This window comes from Gymnodraco acuticeps, unplaced genomic scaffold (assembly GCF_902827175.1).
Source record: "Gymnodraco acuticeps unplaced genomic scaffold, fGymAcu1.1, whole genome shotgun sequence".
Classification (NCBI taxonomy): domain Eukaryota; kingdom Metazoa; phylum Chordata; class Actinopteri; order Perciformes; family Bathydraconidae; genus Gymnodraco; species Gymnodraco acuticeps.
Window position 1 is genome coordinate 136,669 of NW_022990683.1, and position 18,898 is coordinate 155,566.

At 39.0% G+C, this 18,898-nt stretch overlaps 2 protein-coding genes across 2 annotated transcripts; one reads left to right on the forward strand and one right to left on the reverse strand.

The window, feature by feature from the left end:
- Nucleotides 1–836: 836 nt before the first annotated feature.
- On the reverse strand, nucleotides 837–10,404 carry LOC117555355 (tetratricopeptide repeat protein 39B). Its single transcript, XM_034230226.1, has 18 exons — nucleotides 10,257–10,404; nucleotides 8,548–8,579; nucleotides 7,953–8,057; nucleotides 7,664–7,795; nucleotides 6,516–6,592; nucleotides 6,196–6,325; nucleotides 5,969–6,074; nucleotides 5,711–5,776; nucleotides 5,524–5,632; nucleotides 5,149–5,216; nucleotides 4,989–5,048; nucleotides 4,730–4,891; nucleotides 4,550–4,641; nucleotides 4,341–4,461; nucleotides 4,144–4,255; nucleotides 3,932–4,049; nucleotides 3,295–3,411; nucleotides 837–1,729 (listed from the first exon to the last, which is right to left on the reverse strand). Exons 1-18 carry the CDS (start codon nucleotides 10,287–10,289, stop codon nucleotides 1,615–1,617), a joined length of 1,755 nt encoding a protein of 584 aa, XP_034086117.1. The 5' UTR covers nucleotides 10,290–10,404; the 3' UTR covers nucleotides 837–1,614.
- Nucleotides 10,405–11,113: 709 nt separating this feature from the next.
- Nucleotides 11,114–18,583, forward strand: snapc3 (small nuclear RNA activating complex, polypeptide 3). The gene is made up of 10 exons (XM_034230236.1): nucleotides 11,114–11,140; nucleotides 11,946–12,245; nucleotides 13,065–13,148; nucleotides 13,246–13,324; nucleotides 13,406–13,510; nucleotides 13,604–13,753; nucleotides 13,912–13,994; nucleotides 15,684–15,842; nucleotides 17,547–17,654; nucleotides 18,245–18,583. Exons 1-10 carry the CDS (start codon nucleotides 11,124–11,126, stop codon nucleotides 18,390–18,392), a joined length of 1,233 nt encoding a protein of 410 aa, XP_034086127.1. The 5' UTR covers nucleotides 11,114–11,123; the 3' UTR covers nucleotides 18,393–18,583.
- Nucleotides 18,584–18,898: the final 315 nt, after the last annotated feature.

Here is an 18,898-nt window from a genome sequence, read left to right on the forward strand (position 1 = left end):
TTAAAGTATGAAAATCAGTGTTACTTTAAAGGTCTCTTATTATACTATTTTAGGCATATATTTTAGGTTTCAGATATATAAAAAACAGATCATGCATTCTAGCCTCATCCCCCTCTATTTCAGCCTGTTACTAAAGTGCTGATTCTGGGTCAGTAGCTTCAAACATTCACACTTCAACATAAGGCATGTTATGAGTTAAGATTAAGCAATAAGGTTGAGGGAATATGATACAACCTTGAGAAGAAAATACTGTGGTCACTACCGAAACACTGGATGTTTTGTAAAAAATGTAGTACATTGAATTGACTAAAATTATACTGATTGGTTTAATGTATGTTCAATTTCAACAATCATCAACTCTGGAATCAATATGATCAGTATTATGCATTTTATAAAGAACGTTTGCATTATGATTTTTATGAATTGTATCAATTGAACTTTGAAATTTGATTACAAATGAAATTGCATTGATTTAATTGTGAAAACCCTCAAGAAATATTTGTTAAAATACTATTTAGAGAAGGGAAGGTAAAACAATCTTAACAGGTTAATATAATACTTTTTTACTACAGTGTATGTACTATGTTTCGGTAGTGACAATTTTTGGTAGAGGAAGAACATTCCAATAGTCTGAAAATACGATATAAAAATGTACGGTTCTTTTACCAGATATGTGTAATTTAGATATGGTACAAAATATATATGGACAAAGTTTTGGGGAAAAAACATACAACATTTCAAAACTGTTCCAACCTGAATTTGCACCAATTCGGTAGAATGGCCCATATACCTGATGTACATTCATGATCACCCAAGCTAGCAAGAAGATACAGAAATGGAAACACGTGTAATCGATTTATTGTTTCATCATATACAGGTATATTCTAATCTACAGTCCACCATTTTTACTATAAAACCAAAAATTGATATTTTCAGACATTATTAATATATTGCTCCTTTCTAGTAAAGGCTTCATTTTGTATTTGGAGTTCAGTGAGGAAATCAACACCTGGCATTCGCCTTCTTTTTTGTCTCCATTACAGGACATAATTTGATTCATAAGCTTTAAGTTATTTACAAGGGAAAGTGTTTTCTGTAGAACATGGCTGCACTGTACCCGAGCGTATAGCATTTAATAACAAACATCCTTAAAATATTGACACATGAAAAATAAAAAACAGACAAGTATCAAGCTGGACATTAAATACCGGAGTTTTCTAAGAGCAACATTTTTAAAATCCATTTAAAACACAGCAGTTTTCTTCATGCCCAATACATCTAAATGTGTCATTCTATAGCATCCTTCCCCCTTCATTCTGACATGGTATAGCGTCATTCAATAGAAATAATAATCTTCAAGTCCTTTATACAAGTCGATACTGAGTCCGCTTAACTGTTCCTGCTCTAGAAGCACTACAAATAATTACAAAAATATTACCATACATACTACCCAGGGTTGCAACTGCGAGTTTGGATGCATGCCCTCATCATGGGGGCAACAGCAAGAAGCCCACCTGGATATTTTTTCCAGTACAGTCACAGAGTTCAAACAGAGACTTTGTTTTATTTTAGTTTTTTCTTTCGCCATTGTCAAGCTTTCCGTCATGTGGTCTCTTAAGCCGGAGTACGTGAAGGGGGAAGTTTGGCTGCAAAAGATCCCATGGTGTTGAGCGCTGCATGGATGCGGAAGTGTAGCCTGGACTCCATGTGGTAGTCTTTGTAGTTCATTCTGCAAACAAGATCAGCTCTTTGTGTTCATTTCATTTCAAACCTTTATTTATACAGATACATCCCATTGAGATCATTGATCTCTTTTTCAAGGGAGACCTGCTCAAGTAGTTCCACATGAAACATAAAAACATAAATAGAACAACAAAAGGACATCATACAGCATAATTTACATAATTATCCACATAAACAGGTACCAATAGCTTCCGATTGACTAGCATCCAACCGAGCTTTAAAAGCATTTAGTGGCACCAGATTGGTCAGTTTCCATTTAATTTGCAGACTATTCCAAGACAGTGGAGCTGCGCATCTAAAAGCTGTCTTCCCTAAGACAGTCCTAGCAGTTGGCACATTTAATAAAACCACAGCATTCGATCTCAGGCAGTAGCCACTTACAATTTTCTGTGAGATCAGGGAGCAGATATAAGATGGAAGTTTCCCTAACATGGCTTTGTATATAAAAATGTACCAGTGACTGAGCCTCCGTACAGTTAGTGAAAGCAAACCAGCCCTTGCATATAGGGTACAGTGATGGGTTAATGCTTTACAGTTTGTCACAAATCTCAGTGCACTGTGATACGCAGCATCTAACTTGACCAGGCAATTGGCAGGTGCATTCATATACATCAAATCACCATAGTCCAGCACAGGTAAAAAGGTCACAGTGACTAGCCTTTTCCTGGCCTCAAGCGAGAAACAGGACTTATTTCTGAAAAAGAAACCTAGCCTAACCCTCAGCTTTTTAAGCAGGTTATTGACATGAAGTTTAAAAGTGAGACAATCATCAAGCCAGATCCCAAGGTATTTGTAACAGGTAACCACTTCAAGTTTTATTCCTTGCGTAGTTACAATATCTAAAACAGGCTCTGGTGTCTTTTTAGCTTTAGAAAAGAGCATTACCTTGGTTTTATCCACATTTAAAAGAAGCTTTAGTTCAGAGAGCTGAGTCTGAATAATGTTAAAAACAGCCTGTAATTTAACACCAGCCTCCTTAATGGAGGGACCTGCACAATACATCACAGTATCATCCGCATAAAAATGTAAAGTAGCTTCATCCACATTTTCACCTAAACTGTTGATGTATATGGAGAATAAAAGTGGACCTAAAACAGAACCTTGAGGAACACCATTTTCAATGTTCAACCACTCAGAAGACAGCCCATCAAAGTGAACACATTGGGACCTTTCAGAGAGGTAGTTTACAAACCACCTCACTGCATGGCTGGACATGCCTATACTGGCTAGCCTCTGCTTTAAAATGTGATGATCGACGGTGTCAAACGCTTTTGAAAGGTCAACAAATAGAGCTGCACAACTCTGCTTATTGTCTAAAATACTCGCCACATCATTCACCACTTTCATTGTGGCAGTGATGGTGCTGTGTTGTTTTCTGAAGCCTGACTGATGTTTAGACAGGATGTCATTTGTACATAAAAACACCTTGTGTTATAGCAGTATGCAACTTCAGACAGATTTCATCCAAGCATCTTGGGAAGCACTACCTTGACTTAAAGACAATAAAGCAAACGTGATAAATACAAATGTGGATGCGCTTAAATCACTTACTTGATGTCTTCCATCAAATTGATGGCTGTGTTGGTGTCACCTTTCTGCTTGTGCAACAGGCCCAGCTCATACATGGTAAATGGTACCAGGTAGTTGTCATGCTTGATGTTGTTTTTACTGCAAAAAAAAAGTTAAATCAAAAGATACTTCAGTGAGTCAATTTAGTAGTGAGTGCTTTACATTTCAGTTGGGCAGTTACTGCAAGTCTCAATGACACCCAAAGTTAGGAACTACATGTGGTATGCATCATGTTCATAGAGATGAGGTATAGCAACAACACAGCTAATGCTATTCACATCATGTGTAGCAGTTGGTTTACATAATGTGACTTGTATACATCTACCGAATGCATTTGTAAAATGTATAAAATCAACTTTATAGAGTCTGTTCAGATGCAAACTCTAACCAGAGGAACGGCTGTTGAGAAGGATGAAACATACAAAAATAAAAAAATTGATAAAAAGGGAAATTGACAGAAAAAGTGTAACATTTGTAGAGAGATGAAGCAATAGATGCAAAACATTAACAATGTTTTGAACAGTATATAAATGTATAGGATTATTTGACACGTTGAGATTATTTTCAACCCCTGGGTTTCATGAGAAAGTGTTTTTCAATGGCACCACGATGGCCTCACCTTGAAATGACATGATTGAAGCAGAGCTCGGCCTGGACCAGATGCTCGAGCTCTCTGAGACAGAGACCCTTCAGCAGCTGCACAACACACTGGTCATCCAGGTGATACACTGATGGGTCTAAGAATACAATAAACAAGCTGTTAGTTTCACATTGATGCTAAAACAACTGATTATGTTGGTCAATGTGCTTTAAAGTTCTTCTGTTCCTCACTAGGATCATCGCTGAGCTTCTCCTCTGCTTTCTCCAAGACGGTCAAGATGCTTTTAGTCAGATCAGGTCTTTTGCCAACTACTGTGAATCCATTCCATACGTACATCATTTCCTGAGGGAAAACAATGGTTATCATCAAAAAAAGGTTAGTTTTCAATGCTAAGTCATTAAAAGTAGGAATGCCTGAGCATCCTCACCAAAGCAGGCACGACTAGTTTCTGTGGGTCAGAAGAAAAGTACCGCTGCGCCTTGTTTGCAGCAAACTTCTCTGTTGGAATCGACTTCCCAGCAATCCTCAGTCTGAGACCATCCACCTGCCTACAATCAAACCACACATGTCTCACTGTTACTTTATGATGATTACAGAACTTAAAACCAAGCCTTATTATGGTTATCTCTCACAAACCTGAATAAGTCCTCCACATGTTCTCCCAGTCCAGTCACTTCCTCCTCTGGCATCATGCTCAAGATGGCCGCTTTCTGGAAGGTATAGACCGCCTGCCAGAGAAGAGCAATCAGGTAAAACCAATGTCAATATCTATACAATCAGATTGACAAGGCAAAAAGAACATGTTTTATTTTCTACCTGGGACCACTTGCTCTCTTTGCAGAGCAGGTCAGCGTAACGATACGCCTCCCTCCATTTTTGTTCAAAGGTGTAGGCCCACATCAGCTCCCAGTAGCAAAGGTGGTGAATCTGACGCCACTCCTGCTGTGCTCCGATACACGCCAGGTACTTCTCCTGGGCCTGCGGAGAAACAGATTCATGGGATTTCAGTTGTTTCTCAACAACAACAACTGCCTGAGCTGCATGTACACACTGGTTGGTTACTACCAGTACTCACAAATGTGAAGTTTCCTTTCAGCAAAGCAATTCTCCCAGTGTAGAAGAGAATGAGGGCTCCCTGTGGACAAGAAGCAAATTAATTAAAAATGATGCCATTTGACTTTTGAGTCATGAGTTAGAATCAGCAAAACAATGTTTTTAAAAAAAATCCTGCTCACATTCGGAAACCTGTCAATGTAGGGCTCCAGAAGAGATTCAGCCTCAGTAAGGTTTCCTTCACCAGTGCCTGAGGGAATACAATGACCAGATTAAGAAATGTGACCATTACAAGGAGACAGGGGGGCACAGACCCCCTCCAATGTGTTTTCCATAAGTGAAAAAATAATGCGTGCATCTGCCCTGTGATTATGAACATCCCTAGATTTCAATGTGTTTGTCCTTGGCCCATGCAACAACTTTCCACTAGCATTCATACAAATTGGCATAGTGGTTTTTAAATTAAATAACAAACCAAACCTCCTTTGATGGAGGTTATAATGAGAAAATGCTTATCTACGAATAAATGAAAAGGGAGTTAGATAGAAGAAATGTACCCAGAATCACTGTGATGTAGAGATGGAACATCAGCAGAGTCAGGGTGCTGAGGATGGAGCGCAGACTGTCGCCGGCCGCTCCCTCTCTCAACTCTGACAAACCCAATTCCTGTAAGATTAAAAAAAAGGTTATCATAGTTTATATATCATTTTTTTACTGAAAATAGAAGTGACTGATGAGACCTACCCTGTCTCCAGAGAAACCCAAAAACTCCATCAGTCTGAGGACTTTGGATGGGAGCAGAGACAGCATCTGACAAGAAGAAGGTTAGCTTAGGTAGTTATGACAATTTAAAAAAGGAAATACTTTGTTCTACCAGCCATTTCAGTAGCTTTCATTAAGTCTAATCTAATGCAACATATGTGTAAATAAAATACATCTTAAAGAAGTGCAAAAACACAGCTATAATGATGTGCATACTGGATGACTTCCTGCATCTCTCACCAGATTAAAGGATCCTATGCCCATGTTCACACCGCCTCTGAAATGAATGTGGGTGCTACTCTGTTTTTCCATGCCTTTTGTGGCACTGGCCATGGCTTGGCAATCCCTGGTAGGGGAGAGAACATATCATTAAGAAAATAGACCCAAGTCAGTTTTTTTAACCACTTTTATCAGCGTCTCGTTATGGCATCATGTCCCAAGCAAAATCCCCGTTTCAAGCTTCTTACTTGTATATCTGATAACTGTTTCGGATTCTCATCCCTCCTTTGATGAATCCGATTATACTCTCATCCAGGAATGTGAGGGCAGCTTTCTGCAGCAGAACTTCGGCATAGCACAGCTCTGCATGCATCTCCTCTGTTAACAAGTATCAAATGTCACATGCTGGGTAAAAAAACGAAACTTTTCAAAGCTTCAGAGAGATGGCACTGGGAACTGTAATCAGTACCAGGGTGTAACATCAATATACAGTTTGTTATTTCTAATAAAACACTTTAACACGGCTCGTCTTCTCTCTATGTCATAAATCCAAAGTATGTTAACTTGCCTTCTGTCAGGTTGTCAGCTGGTTGTCTGTACAAGAGGCTGGTTAAAGCCTCCACTATTCCAGTTTTCTTCCGAAATCTATGTTGAGGAACACACAGTATAGGGTCAGGGTGATCATTTAAAAAAGGAGTCATACTATGCTGTGTTTTTAGTTTCACAGTTGTGTTTATCCCAACACACATTATTTGTTCTCACGCTAACTGTCTGAATTTACCCCCCCCCCCGAAAAGGATGAGTATGCTTCAATTAACCAGTGCACTCATGCAATGGATCCAAATCTCTTACCAGTTATTTAAACTCTTAAATAGTTATAGTAATTATGATTAGGGAACCGATAAGAAAATGCCGGGTACCGGGTACCCATACGAAATACACACTTTTGGTTCTGCTTAACGGTTCCTAAACGCGGTAGACCCTGTATTCCACCGGGTCAGTCTGCGCTGCGGTGACCCGGTGGAATACATAGGGGACTGGCCATCTGTGTGTTCTGGAGAATCACAGAACGGCCGGTCGTCAGCGGGCCGTTGACGGCCAGCTCAGTGCGTTGATGGCCGGCACCGCCCCTTAATTTTTTAAAACGGCATCATGTAAATTGCACTGACAGGCGACAGTTGCCCCGCAGCGAGGGTCCCCCCACCCTCCCGTAGACAGTTCACGAGCTCAGTCACTTCATAACACCAAAGATGGGTCGTGGTAAACGCTCTAAAGTGAGGCTCCACTACACTAAAAAAGAAAAAGACAAGGCACAGTGTTAATAGCTTGCCACAGGCATAGCTCAGTTAAAATAAAGCACAGCTATTGTGTGCATGTATATTTTTTATTTGTAAAAATGTCAGTTAAAGCTTAAAAGAATAAAGATATTTTTGTTATCTAAACGTTTGACCTCTTTCTTTTACAATTTTGGAATCGAAACGGGGAATCGATAAGAACCGGAATCGATAAGCAGAACTGGAATCGATACATTTCAAACTATACCCATCCCTAGTTATGATGCAGCTGCCCTTACAATGTATGGACTGTTGCATGCAGTATTAACGGTAGTTTGAAATGCACATTGAATCTCTGCACCCTCTGCATTGTATATATAAGCCGTGACATTTGTGACATGTTTTATAATATGTAATCCAAACTTCTATGAATCTGTCATACTTTTGGCATGTCGCCAAGGATTCCCTCAGAGATGCCATGGCATTATCCATGTCCTTTGGGTCGAAGGTCATGCCTGCCTGCATCACCAAGATGCTGGTGTAGCCCATGGCGTGGTACATGCTCTGATTCTTCCTGAAGGGGAATGAATGCAATGATTTTTTTAAGACAAAATGCAAATTCCAAGAGTAAAAAAACAAATATTATAAAAAGTAACCAAATGCCATAATGTTTAAAGTACATACAGAAGAGTCAGCTGGAGATAAATGTTTTTAAAGAGCCGGCAACTTACCTGGGTTTTAACAGAGCCAAAGCATCAGAAAACCTGTTGTTTAGAAAAAGGTCCAGTGCAGCGGAGGATTCCTTCAGTGCAGCTTCTAAATCCATTCCAGGTTCTCTGAATAAAAGATTTGCAAAATCCTTTAGGCTTTTTAATTCCCAACAGATTTACATACCTCTGACATCAAATCATGCATTAAGTATTCGGGATCACAGGTGAATCAATGCCAAAATGTGGCACAGCGGAAACAAAGTGACTTTACTCTCTATACAAGTCCTGTGTGATGAGATGTAAAATATATGGCGGCAGGTTAGCTAGTTGAGTAACAAATGGCTGCAAATATGTATGTGAATAGTACAACAAAAATGGTATGAATAGTTGTATTGATGAATTAGGAGTTACTGACCTCTAGTGTGAATGGAGTGCATTACAATAAGTAGATTTCATAATGATATCCAATTAGCAATAATGAAGGATATTTCTAAAGGATTCTCTCTGGTTGCCAATTATGTATGCCTTATTATTATTTTCATTTGGTGCAAAGCATTGAAAACATTTTGAACATTCCTGTAAAATGTATCCAATAAATAAACTTTATTTCACTTACATAAAATCCTCACTGATTTCGTTTAGGTCCACCTGGAAAAGGGATGGAAGGGGAGACCATTTGTAAAAAAAATTAACTGCACAGTTGTCATATATGCTGTGTGTGCTTTTTGCACATCTGCATGTAAATAACAATTAGATGAGTGCAATATTGTGAGATAATTGTCTTGCATGTTATGACCATGGCTATAAAGCAGGGGTGTCAAACTCAAGGCCCGGGGGCCAAATCTGGCCCGTAACTTCATTTTATGTGGCCCACAAGAGCTTGCAAAGAATATAATATGTTTATTATACGGTTAAATGCCGATTTACAGAAGCATGTTGCCCATAAACTACATGTCCCACAATGCATCTGAAATGTGACTTTTTTTCTCAGAATTTTCCTTTTTTTCTTCAAAATATGCCTTTTTTTTCCAAAAAAAAATTATTTTTCTAAAGGTCACCTTTTTCTGATTTTGGCTTTTCCCCCAGAATTTGACTTTTCTTTTAAAATCATTTTGTGACATTCTTACTGAAGAGACTTGCTTGGCCCTAGACTTCTGCTTTCAGACATAGTTAATTATGAAGTTATTACCCTATCCGATAATCATCCAATGCAGGGGCAATAATGTAATATAATACATTATTTTATATATATTAAATATTTATGTATTTTTATATAGTCTTATATAAAACTGGCCCTTTGAGTGCAACCATGATGCTAATGTGGCCCGAGATGAAATTGAGTTTGACAGCCCTGCAAGGTTGTGATGAATAAAGTTGTTCTTCTTTACCTCCCCTCTAGTACTATCATCATGTAAACATAATTGACAAATTGTGTTACCTTTGTTCACATTACATTACATTATATGTCATTTGTTAGACGCTTTTATCCAAAGCGACTTACATACATTCAGTACTGTGGGCAATCCCCACAGGAGCAATTTGGGGTCTTGCTCAGGGACACAACGACATGCTGACTGCAGTGGGACTCGAACTTGCTATCCACTGATTCGAAGTCCAGCACACTGAGCCACAGCCTCCCTTCACATAACTATTACCTATATAATAACTATTTAAGCCATTGGACTTATTTGTTATTACAGTCTGTTTGAACCAAAGAAGAGCTCAATAAAGAGGATCAAGTATTTAACGGTTGATTGCGGACTTGTAAATGGGAAATAAAAACCATACAAAGTGATGTGAGCTACATATAGTTGTTATGTGTATATCTCAAATTACATTTGTTATTGTAAGTATTTGCAACTCTTTTTTGAGTCGGTGCTGATGTGCATTCTCGTAAAATAAGAAGACAAAAAGGATCAAACAAATGTATTCAAGTTTGTATAAACATTTTTGAATAAATAAATAAAATCTGAATATCTATGAATAACCTGATTCTCCAGGTCCATCTGGAAAAGGGGTGGGAAGGGAGACTCATACGCATGTAAACGTGCCTAAACAAGCAATGTATGTAACCATGTTATTGATTTTAAGTGGAATACAAATACATGTCAGCATGCCTCCATCGGACGTCTGAACATGATGCATTAAAGGGAATGAACACTTTTACCACTTCCACCCTCCTTTACCTTACACATGAATGATTAAATGACATCAGGACACAGAAACAGTTTTTAATAAACTGAAATAAAAGCAAAAATGTTGTTTGGAAGAATCAAACTCTAGTCATAAAACACCTGTGGAGAAGCTGCAGTAAACACAACCTACCTGCTGAAGTGAATTGACTCTTTTCGACTCCATTTTTAGCTGAGAAGTAACGCCAAACGCTGGATACAACTTGATGTCCTCACTTATCTCTGTTGGGAAATCGATCTCTTAACTTTGCAGAATAAGTTAAAATGTGTCCTCCCGCGGTATTTATCAGGTCAGGAGCCGGGAGGGGCCTACATTTTGAGGACCGGCCCACAAATATTTCGACTCTTGTCAAAAAGGCATCATTGTACGCATGCTAATGTGCTTTACGAGCAACTTGAGATACATACAGTATGGGCAGTTTCTATTTTGATTTATAGAATCACCCACATTTCGTTAAACAGGCGTGTGCACGTCAGTTAACCAGATGTACAAAGCCGGTTGGGAGAATGAAATTAAGATTGTAGATAAAGAAGTTTCTAAGCATTTCTAAGAATTGTAGCCTAATTGAACAACAAGGACGAGATGCATGCTGAGACGCGGTGCTGTTGTACAACTGTTAGCTAACTGTTCCCTGTTTGCTAATTAGATGCAGCTGCAGGGGCAGGTAACAGGTCACGAGACTCATCACACGAGACAACTGCCTGATTGAGCAGTGGTGGAAGAAGTACTCAGACATATTACTACTAATGCAGCAATGTGAAAGTAATTGAAAACAAGTTAGGAAAATCCAAGTATCATCAGCAAAATGTACATAAATAAGAATACAAATTAAAAAAGTACTCAATAAATATGACATTATAGCAATGTTAATAATGAGGCAGGCTTTTATAGGTATGAATGTACTGATTTGTGGCTGGTTTATCTACATTCAATATGGGTAGCGTATTCCACTGATTACCAACCAAGGGGTCAAAATGGTCACATGATAAGACTGTGTGGATGAGATCATTAATGGGGTAGGTTTTTACGTTTTCTCTGACTACTAGTATCAACTCATAAACAAAATGTAACAAGAAACCCCAAAAGGGCTTTTTTTGTTGTTGAACCCACTGATTTACTCTTTTTAAACCCATTGTTATTTATGGAGCTGGTAGGTTACTGATCTAGAATAAAAAAACAATATGTTTCTCTTAAGTGCCGTTAAGTAGGCTACATTAAGTTGCATTCAATGGAAATAGTTATGGTAATAGAAAAATAAAGTTCAACCAGTTGCTTTGCCACTGTGAGAATCAAGGGAGAGGAGAGGCAGAGGTGTGTCACCATGACAAATGACTCAACTCCTCTAGGGAAAAATTCCTTGAGCTGCTCCATGTCATATTGGTTTAACTTCACTCGCTCAGACAAGGGATGATAGACGTAGCTTTGGTTATAATTTCTAGTTATTTGCATGCATGTGATGTCCCTGCCCAACTATTAAATTACTGATGGTTTTAAGACTTTCTGCTGCTTGCACCACACGCTACTATTTAGGAAGCTTCTTTACGACGTGTTTACTTTTAACACTGATCATAGAAAAGATAATGAGCATTTCAAATCTGCACAAGGAACTGGACAAATATGAAATCATTTAGTCATTTTAATCAGTTTTACAGCAGATTTGAGAATAGGGGTCCCCTCGCAAAAACATTGATTACAGACACATGTATTTTTGAACATACATAAATAAAGCTAAAATAAATGTATTAAAATGTGTATGAAATATCTGAAAACAAATCTGAATATATATGCATAACCTGGTATTTTTCAACCATCCACATGCAGTCCTTTTGGAACCATCATTGAGAAAAACTACATTACCCATGATCCTCAACGCTCGGATGTAGTCATTCAGGAAAACATGGCGGCTTCGAAGAACGCGATCACAAACATCCCAGATTATGAATACACTGATGTGAACACCAACATATTTCATATCGACTCGTTCAGGACCGAGTGGCTGAACAGACTGCAGCCCGGGGACTTCTCCTTCCAGTCGGAGGACCAGGACTCCTCTGACGCTCTCTTCGCGGAGGAGATGGGCATCAGCGCGGACACCATGGCTGAGCTCAAGACGGTCTGCAGGTAGACACCATAGAACGTGCAAACTGAAAATACGATGGTGTGTTATTAAATGTTTAGCACTCAGCGTCTCTTCTTATCATGTCCATCCTGTCTTCTTAATGTGCTCAAAACATTACGAAATTGCACTGAAATAATCGATTGCAATACCAGAAACAACTTCAATGATTAAGCATCAGTGAGGGCAGAAGTAAGAAAGTGATGCACACTTTCTGTTACAGTAGATATACCATTATAACCACAGCGTTTAAATACTCTGGTACAAGTAAAAGTACAATAATAAGGACACACACATAGCATTTAAATATACTTTAAGTTTCAAAAGTAGAAGTAGACATGCAGACAAATGTATGATTGAATTAAGAATTAAAAAGAAAGTGAATGACTGTAATGTTTCAGCTGGTAATGGTGGGGCTTATACAGTCTATAGTCAATATAAGAAGTAACTAGTAGCTACATGTTTAAAATAAATGCAGAACATACAGTTTTTCCCTCTTAATGGTAGTTAAATAAAAGTATAAAGTAATGTAACTTGGACATACACAAGTAGCCTACCATGAAAAGCATACTTGAATACTATGCTTCAGAAAACTTACTTAGTGACTGTCTGTGAAATAATGAGCATAATAAAAAATAAAGCTGTTGATAACATGAAGGTGGACTACTAAATGCATTGTTGCCATCACCCGTTGATGTGTGTATAATGTTTTGCTATGATTTATGACTTCAAAGTAGTGAGCACACTGAAACTACTTTGCACATTGCTTACTTTGCTACATTAAATTGTACCAAAGGGTAACAGACTCATGTTTTTCTTCCAAGTCTTGATTCACTTCGTTGCCATCCGGAGGATCAGCCTCCTGACCCAGACGTTGTTCCTCCAGACCCGACGCTGAATACACTAATGTAGGATTCCTCCTCAGTTGTTACAATTTACATTTAGTCTTGGACAAACCAACCGTATGTGAACCAATTCAATTCTCTGTCATTTTGTTTTCAACAGACAAAGAAAGAAGAAACAAGATTACAGAGCTACCCTGAAAATCAGCAAGAATAGACACGACCTCTACGCTGATGAACTGGTGGGTCCATTGGAGTACATTCAATATCGTTCTGTATGACAGAGCAGACAAATGTTAATATATTATCTTTGTAATATCTAGGAGCGTTTAACTTTCGGTAAGAAACCAGAGACACTGGATGACATGGTCGCTGAAGGAGAAATCATTCTCAACATCAACGTCTACTACCCGGCTATTTTTGAGAAAGTGAGGGCCCAAAATCTTCCAAATACAACCGTCTTTCTAGGCCTAATTATAAGTTTCCACTATACTGACATATTCACTGTATCCCCCCGTCAGTTTTGCTATGTCAGACCCCACATCACCGTGCTGATGATGGGCTCCCACACGCTGGCAGAGCTCAGGGATGCCATCTGCTGCGTCAGCGACTTGCAAGTGTGCGGAGAGTTCAGTAACATGCCGGACATGGCTCCAGACTTCATCAGCAAGGTGAGCACACATACTTAGTAAATCTGAAATTACAAGCAAGATCTGAACATAAACATACTGTATCAATGTAATGATTTAATATTAAAAGTATCTATTGTGTGGTGTTTATTCTGTAAAACATTTGAGACCAACTGATATTTTCATGTCTTCTGTTTCAGGATCATTTCAAGTCAGCTTTCTTTTATTTCGAAGGAGTTTTCTACAACGACATGAGATATCCCGAGTGTCAGGACACCAGTATGTAAGTATTTCCCCCTGATAAGTTGAACGATTGGTTAATCTCAACCCCTCTTTTTGTATTCAGCTGCTGATGCTTTGCCTGATCAGTTTTACATTTTGAGTATTTGACAAATGTACTTTATTTCTGAGATAAGATGATTAAAACCACTTTACTGTCCAGTGTTTCCCCAAGGTTTACTGCATTGGGGGGGTGCTGCCTGAGCGGGGGGGGGGGGGGGCTCGGTGGTATTGGGATATCTTTTTTGTAAATCCTCTGGAGCAGAGAGGAGCTGTGGATTATTGTTATTGATTAATGCATCAGTGTTTCTTAGGGTCAAAAACACTAAACTCACAACTTAAAATGAAAGCGTTTAGTTTATTTAATAAAAGAGCACATGTTCAATGTGAAAAATGACAGTAGATATAGATTAGTTGCAATATGGTGCTATATATATATATATATTAAAAAAAAATATATATATATATACATTTTTACAACAACTTGAATTTCAGGGGGGGCGCGGGGCTCCGTTGGCGAGGCTCCGTTGGCGGGGCTCCGTTGGCGGGGCTCCGTTGGCGGGGCTCCGTTGGCGGGGCTCCGTTGGCGGGGCTCCGTTGGCGGGGCGCAGCGCCCCTCCAAGACAATGGTAGGGGAAACACTGCTGTCTATGGAGTGATATGAGCTACAGCCAGGAGATAATTCATTTAACACAGTATGAGGGCAGGAAGCGGGGAAACATCCTGCCAGGCTCTCTCCAAAGTTAACATTCACACTGGGATAGGCAGTTAATTGTGGTCGTCATCGAGCATATTAACCCTTTTAAGCTTGTTGTAATTCAAGCTGTATTCCAGGGCAGGTAGTTTGCTCGAGATGTCCACAAAAAAACCCTGCCAGAATCTGAAACACACTGAGAGTGAAATGAACTTCTCTTCTCTCATCCTGGGTAACTTATGACAATATTTCAGCAACAACATGCTTCTTTCCCATGACGAAGATCAAATGATTACAGCTCCAACTTCATTAAACAATAACTGTGACTATATAAACATGCAATATCGTTGCAATTATGGCAAGACAAAAACATCCCCTTTGTATCTGTCACTCTCTCTCTCACTCACTCACTCACTCACTCACTCACTCACTCACCTCACTCACTCACTCACTCACTCACTCACTCACTCACTCACTCACTCACTCACTCACTCACACACACACACCACACACACACACACACACACACACACACACACACACACACACACACACACACACACACACACACACACACACACACACACACCTTACGAGTAGGATCTCAATTGTTACACTGTCACTTCTGAGAATTGTTCACACATTCAAGCCTTATTTTCAATGTTGTCTGTAAGGTTCTATAAAGCCCTCTTGTTCTCATTACAAACATTCTCATTCAACATTCTGTGGCCCTTTGGTTAACTCTGCAGCTTATACAATAACAACAACAACAACAAGGACATTCTTGTTCAGGTCAAGATGAATTTGCCTATTTGAATCACATTTTTTACTAAAATTAAGTAATGGTGCTGATAAGGAAACCAGAGAAAATAAGGGGCAGAACATTGTACTTCCATCTTAAAAGTATTCTCAGAATTAGAATACAAAGATATGGAAACTGAACTGGAAGTACTTCTTTGAGGATCTTATGAAGAACCCCTCTGTTTGTCGTTGATACAGAACTACCATTGAATGGGCAAAGGACCGCAACTTCCCAACGTACACCCAGGCCAAGATGGAGGACACACGATTTGTGGACCTGAAGATAAAAGTGGGCTTCCCGTACCTCTACTGCCATCAGGGAGACTGCGAACACCTCGTCATCATCACAGACGTCAGGTCAGTCGGTGCTGTGTTGTTTTTATTTCTTACTTCTGTTAAACAGCGGTTACTAAAAGGTGTAATAAGTATAAATGGTGCTTACTTTTTTTGGCATGTCAAAATTCTCAACTATCCAGTAAAATATCTCAATACACACAATGAATGGCACATCATTTCGTTTAGAGATTAATGTTCAAATGTAGATCAAACTTAAAGGGGCCCTATTATGCTCATTTTCAGGTTGCATATTTGTATTTTGTGCCTCTACTGTGACATTTCTACATGCTTTAATGTTCAGAAAGATCTCTATTTTTCTAAAATGGTCTGTCCTGCAGCACCTCTTTTCACCCTCACTGTGTGTTTCTCAATTGTGAGGATGCTGGCTTGGTAGTCGCGTACTAACGAAGCAAGTATGCTTCCAAGCCACGGCTTCGGAAAACGAAGAAGAATGGAACAGGCTAACAAGTGTGCCACTCTCTCTAACGGTTTCAACATAAACTGTACCGAAAATAAATACCTCACGATGTCTATCTAATTATGAACCTGCTTTACTTTCACGGAACACATTTTTGGTGATAACAAATAAATGTAACAAAGTAACATATTTACCAACACATGTTCTACGCCACTACATACTTACATTTAAATGTGTGCTGCGTCGGTTCAGCCATTCTCCACAAGGGTTTTTGAAATTGCTCCGTGTGCAAAACATTGTGGGGATTTTAAGGACGCGAAGTCTACCCATGTGCAGCCTCGAAATTTCCCCCAAACTAAGGACGCGGCCTCGGTGGAATTCCAAGTATGCTGGAGATTGGAACAGTCCTTCGGCGGCACTCGATGACGTAGCATCCTTGAAATATTGGTTTGGAAGCCAGTATCCTCGAGATTGAGAAACGGCCACTTTCTTCGCTAGCCAATAGAAGTGCGAGTGTTACACAGTGATGTCATTAGGATGCATTCAGGCAGGGGGGGGGGGGGGGGGGTTGTGTGGTAGAGAAACTCCCTCTGGAGGGAACTTTGGGATTTTAGCCTTTGCAGACCAAACACAACCAGAACCTATATAACACACTACAGGAAAGAGAAACCCCCAAAAAGCACAACAGGGCTCTAGCTCCCAGGCATTGTTATATTTGTAAAAGCTGCTAGCATGGCTGAGATTTTTGAAGTCTTATTATATTAGTGACATCCAACAGTTTTATTCATTGTTTGTCAAACCTAATGATCCTACATTCATTTGAACTGCTTGCTCATTACATGATAATTAGTGGTTTTGTACCAATATGAGACACACCTGTACATGTTCTAAAGTGTGAAAACTTCCTGAAGCTATGTCTGTGAATTACAATTTGGCACATCAAAGGACCAGTGAAGCTATCCAAGGTCGTTTTATCTAGTCGCATCTAATCATAAATCAGGTGCTTGTTTTGAGTCAGAAGCACATGTTGGTATGGAAACTGTCAGCGATCATACCCATTACATATGGTGGGTTTGATTTGTCAGCACGCTTTCTGAATCTCCGTGATATTACCACAACCTTTTGAAATAAAGCACTTCGTTGTCAGACCGGATTTAACTGCTCTCACAAGACGCTACAGCCCTGATAGATGTGTAAAAGGCCAATTTGAAAGGCGCTTTTAATCCCAGAAATGTGGGACAAAGCTGTGTTCTCATCCCACTTCAGAAAATGATCCTGGTCCTTTTTCCTCTCCTTGCATATTTCAGACTGACCCATAAGGACGACTGCCTGGACAAGAAGCTGTATCCTCTACTCGCACACAAGCACAGGGTCTCCACCCAGAAGTGTGCCGTCTGCCACGTGTACATCGTAAGGTGTGTAACAGACATGCATAACCCGCGAAAAAAAGATTTAGAACATTTATTTATTCAAGTAATATAAGTAACATTTTTGGGTACTTAACTTGAGTATTTCTATGTCATTCTACTTTATACTTCTAGTCCACAACACATTTGGAAGCCAATATTGTACTTTTGTTTACCTTTATTTGACAAAATTAGTTACTAGTTACTTTAAAGATTCAGATTATTAGCCATTATAAAATATATCTTATAAACAAACATAATATAATATTATTAACGGTTAAGACAACTAGCAGTGGTATATAAAGTAATTAAAAGTACCTCCACTTTTTACCAGCTGTCATGAACACATTATTGCATCAAAAATAATAATCCAGTAATTTAATATGATTTTAAAATGGGACATTACACACAAAGTACTTGACTTTTGGTGCTTTAAGTATATTTTGATGCCAATACTTTTGTATTTTTACATTGTAGTATTTTGACTTCTTCTTGAGTAAAATAACTAGTAGTAGTCGAGTACTTCTTCCACCTCTGTGCATAACCAATGTTGGGGTTCTCAAACTGCGTGAACATCTTTAACTTCTGTCTCTTCACAGATGGGTTACTACCAATGACCAGTTTGCTCCCAGCAACCCGTGCCTCTTCTGTGATAAGTGTTTCCGGATGCTGCACTTCGACACTGAAGGCAACAAGCTGGGGGAGTTCCAGGCCTTCCCCTATGTGGACCGTGGCGCATTTAACTAAGGCTGTTCATGCTCAGATCACTCATAATGCTGTAAAATACAGTTGATTGTTTTATATTTCAGAGAAATATTATATTTAAGAGAGAAAGTTATGAAAATGTATTTTTTCAAAGTTTATTGTTCATTTTTTCACCTGTTAATGCTTTGATTTTCCGACTTGTGTAAAATAAAGTGACATTTACTGGAAATTAATTCTACTGTGGGCTGTGGATTTCTCTATTTGTAAACCATTCACGCAACAATGCAGATGCAACCATTTAGTATTTTTATTACTTACAAAATCCTTACCTGGCTGTGGGTTTTTAAATTAATTTCATCCTTAAAACTCAATTTCATACGGCCAAGCCGCAACAAATCAGACCAAACAGGACCAGCCTTGATGAAGCGGCTGAGAGTTTGAACACTTGAACTCATAACATTTGAAACTGAGTTTTAAGGATGAAATGTATTTAAAAACCCACAGCCAAAAAACTAAGACGCAGTCATCTGCTTTTGATTAAAATACTG

What these genes read in the sequence shown, in the direction of transcription:
- LOC117555355 (XM_034230226.1), bottom strand. Translation starts at nt 10,289, where the DNA reads ATGGAGTCGAAAAGAGTCAATTCACTTCAGCAG. An exon ending in ACATTGACAGGTTTCCGAAT is followed by an intron (nt 5,049 to 5,148) that starts GTGAGCAGGATT and finishes TCTTGTCCACAG; the next exon opens with GGAGCCCTCATTCTCTTCTA. An exon ending in AAGAGAGCAAGTGGTCCCAG is followed by an intron (nt 4,642 to 4,729) that starts GTAGAAAATAAA and finishes CTTCTCTGGCAG; the next exon opens with GCGGTCTATACCTTCCAGAA.
- snapc3 (XM_034230236.1), top strand. An exon ending in ACCCGGCTATTTTTGAGAAA is followed by an intron (nt 13,511 to 13,603) that starts GTGAGGGCCCAA and finishes TCCCCCCGTCAG; the next exon opens with TTTTGCTATGTCAGACCCCA. An exon ending in TGCCACGTGTACATCGTAAG is followed by an intron (nt 17,655 to 18,244) that starts GTGTGTAACAGA and finishes GTCTCTTCACAG; the next exon opens with ATGGGTTACTACCAATGACC.